At 52.4% G+C, this 13,378-nt stretch overlaps 3 protein-coding genes across 3 annotated transcripts in view; 1 reads left to right on the top strand and 2 right to left on the bottom strand.

The window, feature by feature from the left end:
- Positions 1 to 3,007, bottom strand: part of PV07_04931 (uncharacterized protein) — a gene marked incomplete at both ends in the record, with an annotated part of 4,977 nt that extends 1,970 nt beyond the window's left edge. The window contains 2 exons of the mRNA XM_016391788.1: positions 57 to 2,465; positions 2,543 to 3,007. Of these exons, the coding sequence (XP_016249307.1) occupies positions 57 to 2,465; positions 2,543 to 3,007 (2,874 nt within the window). The remainder of the gene's footprint in view (positions 1 to 56; positions 2,466 to 2,542) is intronic.
- Positions 3,008 to 3,986: 979 nt separating this feature from the next.
- Positions 3,987 to 4,815, bottom strand: PV07_04932 (uncharacterized protein; the record flags this gene model as incomplete). Its single annotated transcript, XM_016391789.1, has 3 exons — positions 3,987 to 4,172; positions 4,200 to 4,645; positions 4,722 to 4,815. 3 exons carry the CDS (start codon positions 4,813 to 4,815, stop codon positions 3,987 to 3,989), a joined length of 726 nt encoding a protein of 241 aa, XP_016249308.1.
- Positions 4,816 to 8,944: 4,129 nt separating this feature from the next.
- Positions 8,945 to 13,309, top strand: PV07_04933 (uncharacterized protein; the record flags this gene model as incomplete). Its single annotated transcript, XM_016391790.1, has 2 exons — positions 8,945 to 10,067; positions 12,000 to 13,309. 2 exons carry the CDS (start codon positions 8,945 to 8,947, stop codon positions 13,307 to 13,309), a joined length of 2,433 nt encoding a protein of 810 aa, XP_016249309.1.
- Between the last annotated feature and the right edge of the window lie 69 nt (positions 13,310 to 13,378).

Genomic DNA, 13,378 nt, shown 5'->3' on the forward strand with positions numbered 1-13,378 from the left:
GAGTGCCCCTCGAGCGTACGTTGGCACTCGCCCGTCTGTACATCCCACACTCGTACGGTCTCGTCGTCGGAGCCTGACGCCACGCGCGACCCATCGGGCGAGAACACCACGTTATTGACCGAGCGGGAGTGCCCCTCGAGCGTACGTTGGCACTCGCCCGTCTGTACATCCCACACTCGTACGGTCTTGTCGTAGGAGCCCGACGCCACACGCGACCCATCGGGCGAGAACACCACGTTATTGACCCAGCTAGAGTGCCCCTCGAGCGTCTGTAGGCATGCACTCCATTGCTCTGGCAGCCCGCCCCGTACTTCGATGTTTTCTAGTCTTTGCTCTTTGCAAAAGGATCGAACTCTGCTTTGTAAAGGGCTGAAATGCCAACCACTTCCGTACACTTGTAGCGGCGCGTGCGAGAGAATAAAGTGGAAGGTGAGCACGAATCGTCGCGCATCCTCGAGGAAGGCAGATATTTCGCTATTATTTTCGGCCACGAGTGATTGTAATGTGTCAATCAACCTGATACTGTCCGAGATTCTACCGAGGAGACTCAAGCATTCGAGCCAGTGGAAAAAATGCTGTTGGAGAAATCGATCAATGTCGCCCTTGTCACGAATTCTGTGTCCACTCTGCTTAGCGTGATAGACCCAATAGCGGCATGCGTATTGGAGATGCTGGGGAATACAGCGTTTGATGAGTGCAGCATCAATCTCTGTCCGAAGCGATCCAGGATCGCCCAACTGACAGATATCCTTCCGTAAGCCAGTTGAACTCTTGAGCAGCGCAAGGCACTTGTCGGCTAAATATCCGTGTGAGTCGCATTCGTCAATCTGAAATGGTCGGCCAGTATCCGAGGGAACTTTCTTCGTCAAGAATTCTCGAAAGGAGAGATGAAGTAGGTGAATTGGGGCGTCATAATCGCGAATCCAGAGAACGGAGTGGAGAGAGCGTAACTGGCAGTCAACTTCCATCATCTGCACGTCGAGCAATCTGGCCAATGATGTAGCGGATAAGGGATCAGCAAGCAGGACGATCGAGCCGATAATCCGACGAAAATCGTCCCAGCGCTCTTCCTTCTCTTTGGCATCCTCGTCTCCCACTAGTATCTGACTGATTATGGGGAGGTACGTGAGTTCTAGCTGTGGCTTCTGTCCGATAGGTTGATTGAGAATTTGAGAGAGCCGTTTCAGTGGATTGGGACTACCTTTCAATTCACCGACAAATCGGCAGATCGTCGCTGCGACGATGAAAAGAGGCACCGCCAATTGAGTCAAAGTATTCAACGCCTGCGTGCCTGGCCAATCTGGAGCGAAGAACTGACTAGACGGTAGATCAATTCCATGGTCACCTCGAATGCGGGCAAACTCGTCTCTCAGGTAGACGGAAACGTCGTGCTCAATCGTCGCGGGCGGAATATCTTGCAGAACAATGTCTCGATGCGTGCTGGTGTTGATTCGCGCAAAGCCGAGCCGAATTGAAAGCTCGGGCCGGCTGGTGAGGAAGACACGAAAGCGAATCGTGTTCAGCTCACGCGTGCGAGCTAGTTGAGAGATGATGATGCGTATATCTCCTTCCCGGCTACATTCATCGAGGGCGTCGATCACTAGGACAAACGCTGTCTGGATGGGGCTAATATGAGTCAAAGGCTGAAAGACTAGCTTCTCGAACTGTTCCTTCAGCGCCCGATCCGCAATGCGGGGATCGTCTTCGACCGCTTTCTGGACAAAAGGGCTTAATCCTGGGATCTGACAGACAAGTTCGTGAGCAATGGTGGGGTAGAAAAGCCTAGCATTCTCCCGATCAGGCTCTCCTCGCTTGAAGAAGAAACTGGCCCCCAGCTGACCCCGACCGGAAAAGGTTTGTGCCACCGTTCGAGATATCGTCGATTTGCCCGTGCCGGCCATACCGTTGATCCAAAAAATCGTTTCGGCGTTGATATCATCGGCCCAGGTGTAGATGCCCCTTAGTATATCGACACGCGTATCTGGATGGCATCGAGCATCGAGTTCGTCCTGATAAGAATTGAACGCCGCACCCGTAGCGACCGGGAGTTTACTGAGGTCGACTTTAGCCTGTAGTTGCTGGACACTACTGTGGATGATACGCAGGTCTTCCAATTGTTTCTGAATCATGCCCAGGTTTTGCCGATCACAGTTGCGCGCCTCCGTCTCTGCTCGATTAGCCAACTTGTTGCACTCATCCTCAAAGGTGGACACATCTTCCACCCGCAAGAATGCGTCAAACCCCCGAGCAAAGCTACCTTTTTGATAGATCCGGATCGCCCTTGCTAAGAATCTCAATACTAAGGCGTGAAACTCAACTAAGCAAGATTCGAAATTCGCGCGTGCCTGACCGGGGGGAATCGCAGTGAGATAAGTCATGTACACTTCGAGTCGCTTTGACAGGTACAGAGTCATTTCGAGGCCGAGGACGAGAGCTTCCATTTGACCATGTTCGGAGACGGCTGCCTACTCACCATCAGTATAAGAGTCATTGACACTATATGCGTCCTGTAAACGATGGTCACTTGTCCGGCAACGCTCACCTCAAGAAGAAGACGAATGCCCGCCCACGGAAGTCCGACGTGCACCGGGTCGACATTGGAGACAATATCTCCGACTTGCTTGAACCGATCTAACCATTCTACAATATTATCCGCCTTCTCTCGCAGGACAACCGTACGGCCGCGGAAAGCAACGGCCCATCTTTTCGATTGACATATCGTCTGCGTCTGTCTTGCTACCGTAAGGGTCTGCTGAACGATTTCATCGACGTGAATCGCGTTCGTCACACTATGTTGTCGGATAGTATCTCGATCCTGCTGGGAGAGAAAGGAAAACACTCTATTGTGGAAATCGTGCGCCGCCGTGGTCAACGTAGTCGATGTCGTAGACTGCGGGGTCACAGGTGTGGACGGCAGTAGAGTTTGGCTACTGCTGGAAGTGGAACCATGGGAGGACAGCCATTGATGCAGCTTATGGCGCTTCCCACCCGGTTTCGATGGAGCCATGATGGCCTTTCTGGTGGTATAGGAGAGGAAGGGTGAAGTTCGCGTATATGGGGAGACATCAAAGAATTCAAATCGAGTTGTCTGCCTTGGTGAAGTGAGGCTGAAACGCCAGCGAAGTGTTGCGTCTATGCGCTGGCTGAACGATGCAGGCGCAGGTGCACGCGCAAGTGTAGGCCCCGCCGTAGGTAACGTGACTTTTTCGAAATGCTCGATCACGTGACCTTTTCGAAATGCTTGATCACGTGATCAGTTCAGTCTTGGCGTTTATTTCAGTGGGACGCGACGCGGTAAACAGCGAATGCATTGAATACGGGATGCCCTGTCCTGCGCCCTGCGTGGATGCCCATCATGGCACCGAATCTTGCAAACTCGCAGCATGTGATTATTCCAAGCATGACTGAGGAAGGCACGCTAACAGGCGGCGAAATAGCCGGAGTAGCTAGGCGCAGTTCTCGGACGATCAGCACCTTGCGAACGAACTACCGTCGCTTCGGCAGCCCAAAAGTCCCATACAATGGCCGTGGAGGACGCCCTCGATCCATGTCTATACCGATGCTCGATGCCCTCCTAGACCTTCTTCGCCAAAGCCCTGTCTACGGCAGGATGAAATGGTTGTCTTCCTTTGGGATCGATTTGACGAACTTTTGTCGGCCGCTACCGTTAGCAGGGCTCTGGACAAGGCAGGATGGTCAAAAACGGTGGCTCATCGAATAGCTAAGGAACAGTGTGTAGACCTACGTGACATGTACTTGCATGACCTGGCTTCCTTTGAAGACGACCGAGTCATGTATGTGGATGAGACCGGCTGCAATAACACAGTGGGGTATCGACGAACAGGATGGTCTCCTCTGGGGCTGACCCCCGTTCAACATGCCCGCTTCCAGGGCGGGCAATGGTATCATATCTTACCGGTTCTTCAAGATGGGAGTCAGTAGTCTATAATGTTTGTTCCCCACCGGGTCAATCCAGCAGTGGGGGCCTAACGGGCACGGCGAGCCAGGGCAGCGGAAGAGCCCGTACACTTTCTGTCAATCGACGGTTGCCCAGAAGTCGCCTGTTCTGCATCAAGCCGCAAATCCATTTCGCTACGCATTCGCTGAGTGGTCGACACTCGTCCTCGCTTATCTCCTCTCTTTCCGCCCACGTCAGCTGCTAGGACACCTACCTGGACATAGTTAAACGGGAGATTAACGCGCAGCTTCTTACCGCTGTGTAAATATGGGCTCCAGGCCTCGGGCTGTGTTTGCACGATTAACCAGTCAATGTCGATTCCGGGGAAGCGTTTAGTGAGCTTTTGCTGTGTTCGTCCTGTCATCGACACGACAACCTCAGGGTCGTCAGGGCGCGTGTTAGGGTTTTCCGCAAACTTTTGTCCGCCCAGATCTGCGAGACGCGCTTGTAAGCAGCGTTCCCAGTGCCGGCCTGGCGCCAGCACTACGTTCAGCTCCATATCGTTCGAAACCTTCCTATGGTTCAGTGTTCCCAGTCTCGCTGTCACCTTCCACTCAATGGAGTAGCAGATATAGAGAGGAGGGTCTTCGTCGTATCTTCTCTCCGAGTTCCAGTCCGGCTCTTCAATAAATGTCAGTAGCCTAGCACCCGACTGCGGCCGGCTGAATGCTCGCGGTGTGGCGTGTGCTGAGGAATAATGACCGATGGGGTCAGGAAGGGGGGTCTCGACGAGTCCGAACGAAATGAGATCCAAGCCTCGCACCCGCGCACTCTACCACCAAGCTCCTCATATCTCCCAGAGTATCATCCAGCAGATATACAACCGTCGGGTAATTCAATCCAGTCTCCCATGACATTTTCGGACGCCTGGCAATTCCCCCCAACGACGTGCCAAAAAGCTCCTGTAGCAATGTCGTAGTTCCTCGACTCTGCAAGAGGAACTTTATCAGATTCCCATGACCATGTCCGAAAGGGCACAATTAGGGGTAGAAAGTCTTGAGTATATAGAGTGTTTGAAACATTAGAAACGTAGTGGAATCTTAGTCGATATTCATTAAGATTATAACGTACGATTTGACTTGTTTAGTTTCGTCTTTCGACTACTTGTCCTATCCGCCACGTAGAGGCACAAGTCACGGTAGGTGTCGCCGACAACCCCAGGCGACTAGGTATGTACGATATGTACTTGTGCTTGTGCTTGTGCTCGCATAGGGAAACAAAAAGAAATCTCGTACGTACCTAAAGCTGAATTGGATTTTGGGCCGAAGCCCCAGTTGGAACAATTTGAAGGTCATCGTCGTCCTCATCGTCCGACGACAATTCCACAACCCCCTCCGTATTATTGTCGTCCGTAGCTAATGAACAACGTGACGCATGATCACGCCATTTGCAATTAGCACAGGCCCCCCCAAAGTGTCCTGGAAGTTGGCGACACTCTGGAAAAGGCGTCAGACGGTTCACACACTGGTTGCAGTGCTGAACTGATCGTACGCCGCGTGATTGAATCAACACGGCATTGATGTAGGAGGGCCGATGGGACCCGAGCTGCCTAGGTGTGATATAGCCATAGACATAGGCTACATCAATACCTGGCAAAGCCAGAGCCCTACGGCTTTGGAGGCTGTGAGCGTACGGAGCCAACTCCTGCCCGCCCACAAGTAAAAGCGGTACTCGCTGTACGGCTAAAGCCGCAGTAGCAAGGGCGGCAGCGGCCTGGGCCACATCCCAGCGGACGACAGCCAATCGATCGTTGTTCCTACTCTTTGTGTCAATATCGTGCGCTGTTGAAAGAGGGAGATGAAAGGATCGCACTGTGGCATTGTAACACTAACGCAATAAAGTTAGCACAAGCGTCTGTTGATCAGGGACTGAGCACGTACAATTGGCGGTGGCAGTGGTGGCTGTGGTGGCAGTAGTGGTTGTGATTGGTACGAGGAAAGGATTTTGGGGGCGAAAAGTTTTGGCTTTTAATATCCGCGTGACTAGGTCTTGGCGTACAAGAATCCCAAGAGTATTACTACAATACTAATTAATACTTTCCGATTCATACTATGTATTGTATCATGCTTATCGACACGGTATCGAAAACCACGCTGCACCATATCCACATGCTTAGGCCTTATGGATCGGGAATGGGAACTCAAGCCTGCTACTCCACCAGATCGTTCTTCAGCGCGTCTTCGTCAATCTGGTACCTCTTGAAGTCCCGCGTCTTGACCCGATGTTCGAACATGTAGTCGATTTCTTCCACAGTCCTGTGCTTCGTTTCAGGGAGCCTGAAGAAGCACCAGAGGAAGCTGATGATCGAAAGTGAACCCCACACGAAATTGCTCTTTCCGGCAAGATTTGCTTCCCCCGGGTTTATGAGGTACGGGTTGGCTGTGCTGGTAACGATACCACAACAAGCGTCGACAGCAATAGCAATGCCCACGGTCTTTGCTCGCAGTTTCGCCGAAGGCACCTCGGTGAGGATGGTGTACGTGAGCGGCCCGATGGTGAGTTGCAACGCGATGGTGCATATCATGGTAATAGCGACTTGTGCCCCGGACACGGCAGGTCTGTTGTGGTAGTTGGGGGCGCACGCGAGGATGGCGACCAACCACTCAAAGATGACAATGAGACCCATACCAATGACGAAAACATTTCGACGACCGAAGTATCTGAGCAGGAATGCGGATAGAGCAGCGCAGACAAGGCCGAGGGCGCTATTCCCGATAGCAATGTCAAATGCTTGTTGAGTGGTCACGTTGAGCTGTTCGAAAAAGTATGTGGTGTTGGTGGCAAATCCAGCAAAGTCCTGACAAAAGAAAATCATGATGACGATCTCTGTGCGTCGAAGACTGGCGCCCTTGAAACATTGCCAAATGCTAGAATCCTTCTCAACGTGCTTCTCATATAGAATAGTCTTCTGCATCATGGCCAGGGTTCTTTGGGTGTCAATTTTGGGCGAGTCGCTGCTGAGGCGTCGGAGAGCCTTCTCCGCGTCTTCTATCCGCCCCTTGCGCACCAACCACCACGGTGACTCGGGAGTAAAGAACAGGGACGGTAGAATAATGGCTGGCCAAATCCACTGAAGGGCGAATGGTATTCTGTATCCCCAGTCCGTAGTCCAGGTATCGAAGCTGGCAGTGACGCCATTCAGGATCAGGTTCCCTATGGCGTAAGCCAGGTTGATATAGCCAGCGAGGTAGGGTCTGAGCGTTGTCGGCAGCAGCTCAGAGGAGTAGGTGGGAATCAGAACTTGATAGAAGCCCCAGATCACCCCGGAAAGGTACTCCGATGCGGTTAGGACCTGAATCGAGGGTGCGAAGAATTGCATGAAGGTGAAGCCCGCAGTTCCAATCAGCGAGAAGATCAGAGTCCAGCGCCGGCCGAAATATTCCATCGGGTATGCCACTGTGAAGGCGCCAATGACCTGTCCAACCAAGCTAGCATTGCCTAGAGCAGCTTGCCAGCTGGCTGGGATCTGTTTGCCACTGCCGGGGACATCGTAGCCAAACTTGTCCCGAAAGGCAGGTAATGCAAAGAAACTGTTGATGATGACAATGTCGTACACGCGCATGATGATGGTCAGAGTGATGATGGTAGTGTACACAACTCCTTTCCAGTAGATCTTCAGAGCCTCGGTGACGCTCAGCTTATGCTCCAAGTCGGTGGCTTCGGCGGCGATGTCGATCAGCGATTGATCGACTTTGGCGACCAACTGCGCGTTCTTGTCCTCGACGGTGATGACTCGCTGATGGCTGTCCTGCGTTGCAACTTTCTCAACGTCCTCAACATTGTGGACGGCATTCTTGTTCTCTTCCATATCTGCAGGGGCTGAGGCACACTGCCTGCAAGACCGAATAGTTTGGAGGTTGTCTGAGGGTCAATGAGGACGCTTATCTCTGGTTTCCCCGGTGAAAGGGACCCTTTTATATGCCGGGACCCCATCTAGAAGAGCTGTCGGGGCTCGGTTTTATTTTGTCATGGCCTCATCGCTCCATCGGAACTTGAACGGTGGAGAGACACTCGTGGTGATACAGGCTCGTGGTGTGGCGGGGCCCCGCACTTTGAGCTGAGCGGCATACTGCTGGTGCTGCGGGCGTTTTCCGGACCGGTCCTCAAGAAAGTTCATGCCAAACACACAAACACGGGAAATAGAGGCGGTAGGGGCCAACTCTGCTGTATCACGAACTCGGCACAATACTGTAATAAGGCGGAGCTGTATCCGAAGGAACGAAGCGACGGGTCTTTTCGTTATAGTAGCTTGACGTGCGGCTGTATACAGCGAACTCTATACCTAGCAATCGACACGGCTGGCGTCATAAGTTGAATGCAGCATTTCCCCTATGTTTTGATGAGGCACGTGGCTCGTGGAGTAAGTAACGAGGCAGGTATTTGCGGTCGACGCTTCTTTCGCCCATCTCCGGCATTTGAATCCCTTCGTGACAAAACTGACTAAGAGGTGCGTATACCACTATCTCGGGGCTACGGGTGGTCGTGTGGTTTTGTTGCTAATTGCGATTTTAGCCTGGGTCAGAAGTTCCGTATTCAAGGAACAGCCGTGACTTCGGTGATTTACCCGCAATGCCGAAAAGACCATGCTTCCATAGCCGGCGGGAAATTTTAAGAGAATAGAACTAGAAGCCGACGATAATATCCGACGGCCAAAAGACTCCATGTGGTGGAGATGATTTGGTTGCTGCCACTTTCTCCGCATTCGTACAATGCAACAATTCTGCCGCCAGCGTCTCTCTTCGCATGGGCTGGTTCAAAACACATGCCGCATACGTAATGGACGAAGATGTAAATTCGGCGCGAAGGTGTTTCGCCGTGTTCAACTTGTTCCTGTTGAGCCAAACAGAAAATGTGCTAGAGAGATCTCGAGAAGTGACACGGGTACGGCCTGCAAAGGCGACTTTCTGCTGTGGGCCCTAGACGCCTACAAGTGCATCTCCTCTTGTATCTCAACCTGCAAGCACGACACAGATCTCCGTGCCCTCGATGGAAGCCTCTGTCTGCGCGCCAGACGATACACTCAAGAGGCTCATGCCGTTGGTTATGGGAGGAGCTGGGTTCAGTTATCAGCTCCATCCTCAGCCAGAATCTCTACCAGTTCGCCGCATTATCAAACGAGCCTTTGATCTAGGTCTCAGAACCATCGATACCTCACCCTACTATGAACCCTCCGAACAGTTGATCGGTGCTGCTTTGCGCCATCCTGAGATTACATCCTCATACAAAAGAAGCGACTATGTTCTGATGACCAAGGTTGGAAGAATACGGGAGGACTATTTTGACTATTCACCTGAGTGGATTCGAAAGTCCGTGGCACGGTCACTGCAACGGTTTGACACGAGCTATCTGGACGTGGTGTTCTGTCACGATATTGAGTTTGTCAGTCTCGAGGAGGCTCTCCAGGCTGTGGAAACCCTTTATGAACTATCCAATTCAGGTGTTGTTCGCTGCGTGGGGATTTCAGGCGCTGACATCAACATCCTTGAGGCAGTCGCGTCGCGGGCTCGTGCAAATTCCGGTCGTGCCATCGACATTGTGCAGATCTGGGGTCAACTCACGCTACAGAATACCCGGCTTGAGCAAGGGGGCTTAGACGCCTTTCGAATAGCAGGTGTTAAAGCTGTCTGCAACTCGAGTCCGCTCGGGATTGGACTGCTCAGAAGCGGCGGTGTTCCTGTCGGCGCCTTGGGAAATTGGCATCCTGCGCCCCTGGAGCTGCGAGCTGTGTGCCAGAAGGCCGCAGAATGGGTCGAGGACGAAAGCGATAATTTGGCTTCTGTGGCCTTGCGGTTTTCAATCTCTCGAGCTCAAAGAGCATGCCGGACTGGCTTCAACGTCACTACCATTACCGGAATTATCTCTGAATCCGACCTGGAGGAGAACGTACGGGCGGCCAAACAAATCCTCCAGAAGTCTATTGCCACCACCTCGAATTCAGCAATAGAACCCTCTGGGGATTTGCTCTTTCAATATGGGGATCTTGATGAGGAGGCAGTTGGACGAGACAAACCTCTTTATGAGGGAGTTAGAAAGATCCTGGGGCGTTGGCTTGACTACGAGTTTTTTGGGTCGCCGAAGCCCAGAATCCAGATCCAGGCTCAGAAGGACGGTAAGGTCATCTCCTCGAGCCTAGGAATTTCAAACGGTGTTGCGACTGCAAAGTGCTGGCCCAGCTCCAAAATAGTAGCTATCCAGCAATAGACATGAGAACTTATTCTTAGACCTGGCTGGTCAATCAACGGGAATTCTTGAACGAACAGGGTTCCAAATTACCAATAGTGGTCACAGAAGTCTCAACGATTTATATTCTGATTGAGAGTACGGGTTAGAACCAACTGTGTCTCTCTTTGGTATCGGCAAGCACGGCGCGAGGGAAGGCACCAGGAGAACACGAAGCCGGGCCTGCAATTGGCACCGCGAGAGGCACTTGGTGTCCTCGTTCTGGTCCTTGACTCCTGCAGCTGGTGCTTGGGCACTCGACCTCTGCGAGCTTAGACGGGAGACTACAGCCTATTGAGTCCGGTCCCCGTTGCTGTAACTGATTCCCACACCAGTCAGTGTGCGGGTAGTGATGGATTTCACGGAAACCTCCAAATTCTTCATAATCCAACGTCGCTTTCCCCCGCAATCCTCTGTAATTCCCCGAGATGTCGCGGGGAAATCGGCTAAGTCCCCGCAAATTTCCCTGGAGTGAGGCACTCGGCCGGTCTATCCACTATCACATCGGTTCTTCTCCTATTTGGCTGAAGGCCGAGGATTTACCCGACGGATCAAGGCAATCAACTGTGTATTATGCCGTGTGAACGACCTTCTCTATCTTCGAGAAATTTCCCAGGTGGCTCGAACAGCAAGGTCTTGTGGAGATGGTTCTACAAGCCGAAGGTCATTTCTCACAATCAGATGCTCGTCTTCGAATCAGGACCAAGCGTGCATGCGACAAGTGCAGCAGCTCCAAGGTCCGTTGTGATGGTGAATGTCCGTGGTAAGCACTACCTCGAATGAACCATGGTGATATTCGGGAAGCTCATGTTGTTTTAGCCGGCGATGTGAAGGTAAATTCGCGTTGTCTTTGCCAGGAATTTGCAGAACTCGCTGTTTCGGGTACTCAGTGCTGAGAACGGCTCTTTGATCGAACAGAATACGGCTATTCATGTCAATATGATCGTGGCTTGAGGAGACGCGGCCGCAGGCCAAAACCTCAGAACGCGGGACAGGCACCGGAGGATAGCAGGACACAACTATCTCCCCAAGCCCCAGCGTCCTCTGGGGTTATCGTTGAAACCATTTCCTGTCTTGGTGAGACAGACCATGCTTTGACGGGGAATGAGCTCCAGCCCTCGGGATTGCATCTTCTTGAAGGAAGATCATCCAGTGATGATCAATTCAACGAGGTCATCCCTCAGCACAGAGGTTCAATCAGGCTCGGTTTGGACCATGATATTTCTGCTTTCAGCTTCTCGCACCCAGCCGATAATGCGGCACAGGCGCTCTCTGAACTATCTGACACTGGCCTTCCTCAAATCTCTCCGCATAGGCCAAGACCCGGATCTTTCGATACTGCACAGCTGAACAACGGCTTTCTGGCGGAAGGTCATTCTGGACAACATGCGCAAGCAGGATCGTCATCCTCTCGACCATACCTATGCCTGAAGTCCGTTTGGCCTTTGCTCGACAACGTGATCAGCCCTGAGGATGCGTGTGACTTACTCGACTTTTACTTTGCGCAACCGGGAAGCTCTCTTTTCAGATCTGCATCCCCGTACGTATTGACACATGTGCTGAGGAAGCATTCTCTCCTCCATCCAACTAGGCCCCGAGAGACTACTCCAGCACTGTTGACTACAATGCTATGGGTGAGCGCTCAAACAGCAGACATCCCGCTACTATTGCTTCCAGGGGAGAGATCAAGGGTTTGCGAGGCACTCCGGAAATTGTCTACGTCTCTGGTTCACGATAGAGATCGTGATCACTGGCAAAGAAGCCCTGGTGAGTGGTCGAATATGTAAAGGAGAGCGCCTTGGAAACTGAATCAATGGAGCAGGGGGTCGTCTTCTACAGCATAGCTCTTTCTCCTACGGTGCACCCATCAAAGACCTGAAATATGCCGAAGAGCGACAAGCGGATCCGCCACCTTCTTCGATCGATGACGTCCTGACTTTCATCCTGATGTGTATCGTGATCTCAGGGGGAGATTTCAAAACAGACTGCTACCCATGGTGGAGCAAGGCCGTCAGACTCTCGCAGGCTCTGGGGCTGAACCGAGTAGATGCCAACGAGAGCAAGTATGGCTCAGGGTGCCCGACACCATCACACACTTGCCTGGGAAACAAAATCGAGGGCCGGTGCTATGCTGCTCTGGAAGCTCAGGAAGAACGACGACGTGTGTTCTGGCTTCTATTCTGCTTGGATCGACACTTGGCGTTGGCTTTTAATGGTACACCTAACATTTCAGACGACGAGTGCGATGTGTACACTCCGCTACCCGACGACGTATGGGAGAATTTCGAGACTGTCCCCAGCGAGCTTATCACCGAGAGATCTCATGGACCACCTGTTCTGGTGACGGGAACAAGCTTTTTCGAATATTTCTTGCCTCTAATGGCCATCATGGGAGACGTCATTCATATCCACCACCGTCGATATCACCCTCGCTTCGGAACTCTCGATGACCAGAACTCCATCTCCATGGTGGAGGAGCTGTTTGCGAATTGCGCCCAGAGCATCGGTGATCTCGAGAGCCGATACGACACAGAAGAACTGAACGGTGCGATCCCGGCAAGCGAGTTCCTCACGCCGACTTCGGGATTCCAAGAAAGTCCTCTCAACCACGCCGTGGGGACGCCGACAGGACGACGACCCAAAAGCCGTGCATTGGCGCAACTGGTCACGTCCTACAGCACCTTCATCTTACATGTACTCCATGTCCTGCTGTACGGTAAATGGGACGCCGTGTCCATGCTGGAGAACGAGGACGGATGGATCACGTCCGTGCCGTTTATGAAATGTGCATCGCACGCCATCGCAGCTTCCGAGGCTGTCTCTCAAATCCTCAAATGTGATCCCGAGCTCACTTTCATGCCGTACCTATTCGGCATCTACCTTCTCCATGGGAGCTTCATCTTGTTGCTGTTTGCCGACCGGATGCCGCAACTCGGGGCGAATGAGTCGGTCGAAAAGGCCTGCGAGACGATTATCAGGGCTCATGAAGTCTGTGTAGTGACGCTGAGCACCGAGTTCCAGGTGAGCAGATGGCTTCAGGCCACTAACCATCGAAAGATCGAGCGCCTGGCCCTGTCAACTGACGCTTTGACAGAAAAGGTTCCGCAAAGTCCTGCGTTCAACGCTGTATAGCGTCAGAAGTGCGAGGGCTACCAATGCGGAAGAGAGCCGTGTACGGCGCAGGGTGTTGTCGTTGTATCG

Source organism: Cladophialophora immunda, assembly GCF_000835495.1.
Source record: "Cladophialophora immunda strain CBS 83496 unplaced genomic scaffold supercont1.3, whole genome shotgun sequence".
In the NCBI taxonomy this organism is placed as follows: domain Eukaryota; kingdom Fungi; phylum Ascomycota; class Eurotiomycetes; order Chaetothyriales; family Herpotrichiellaceae; genus Cladophialophora; species Cladophialophora immunda.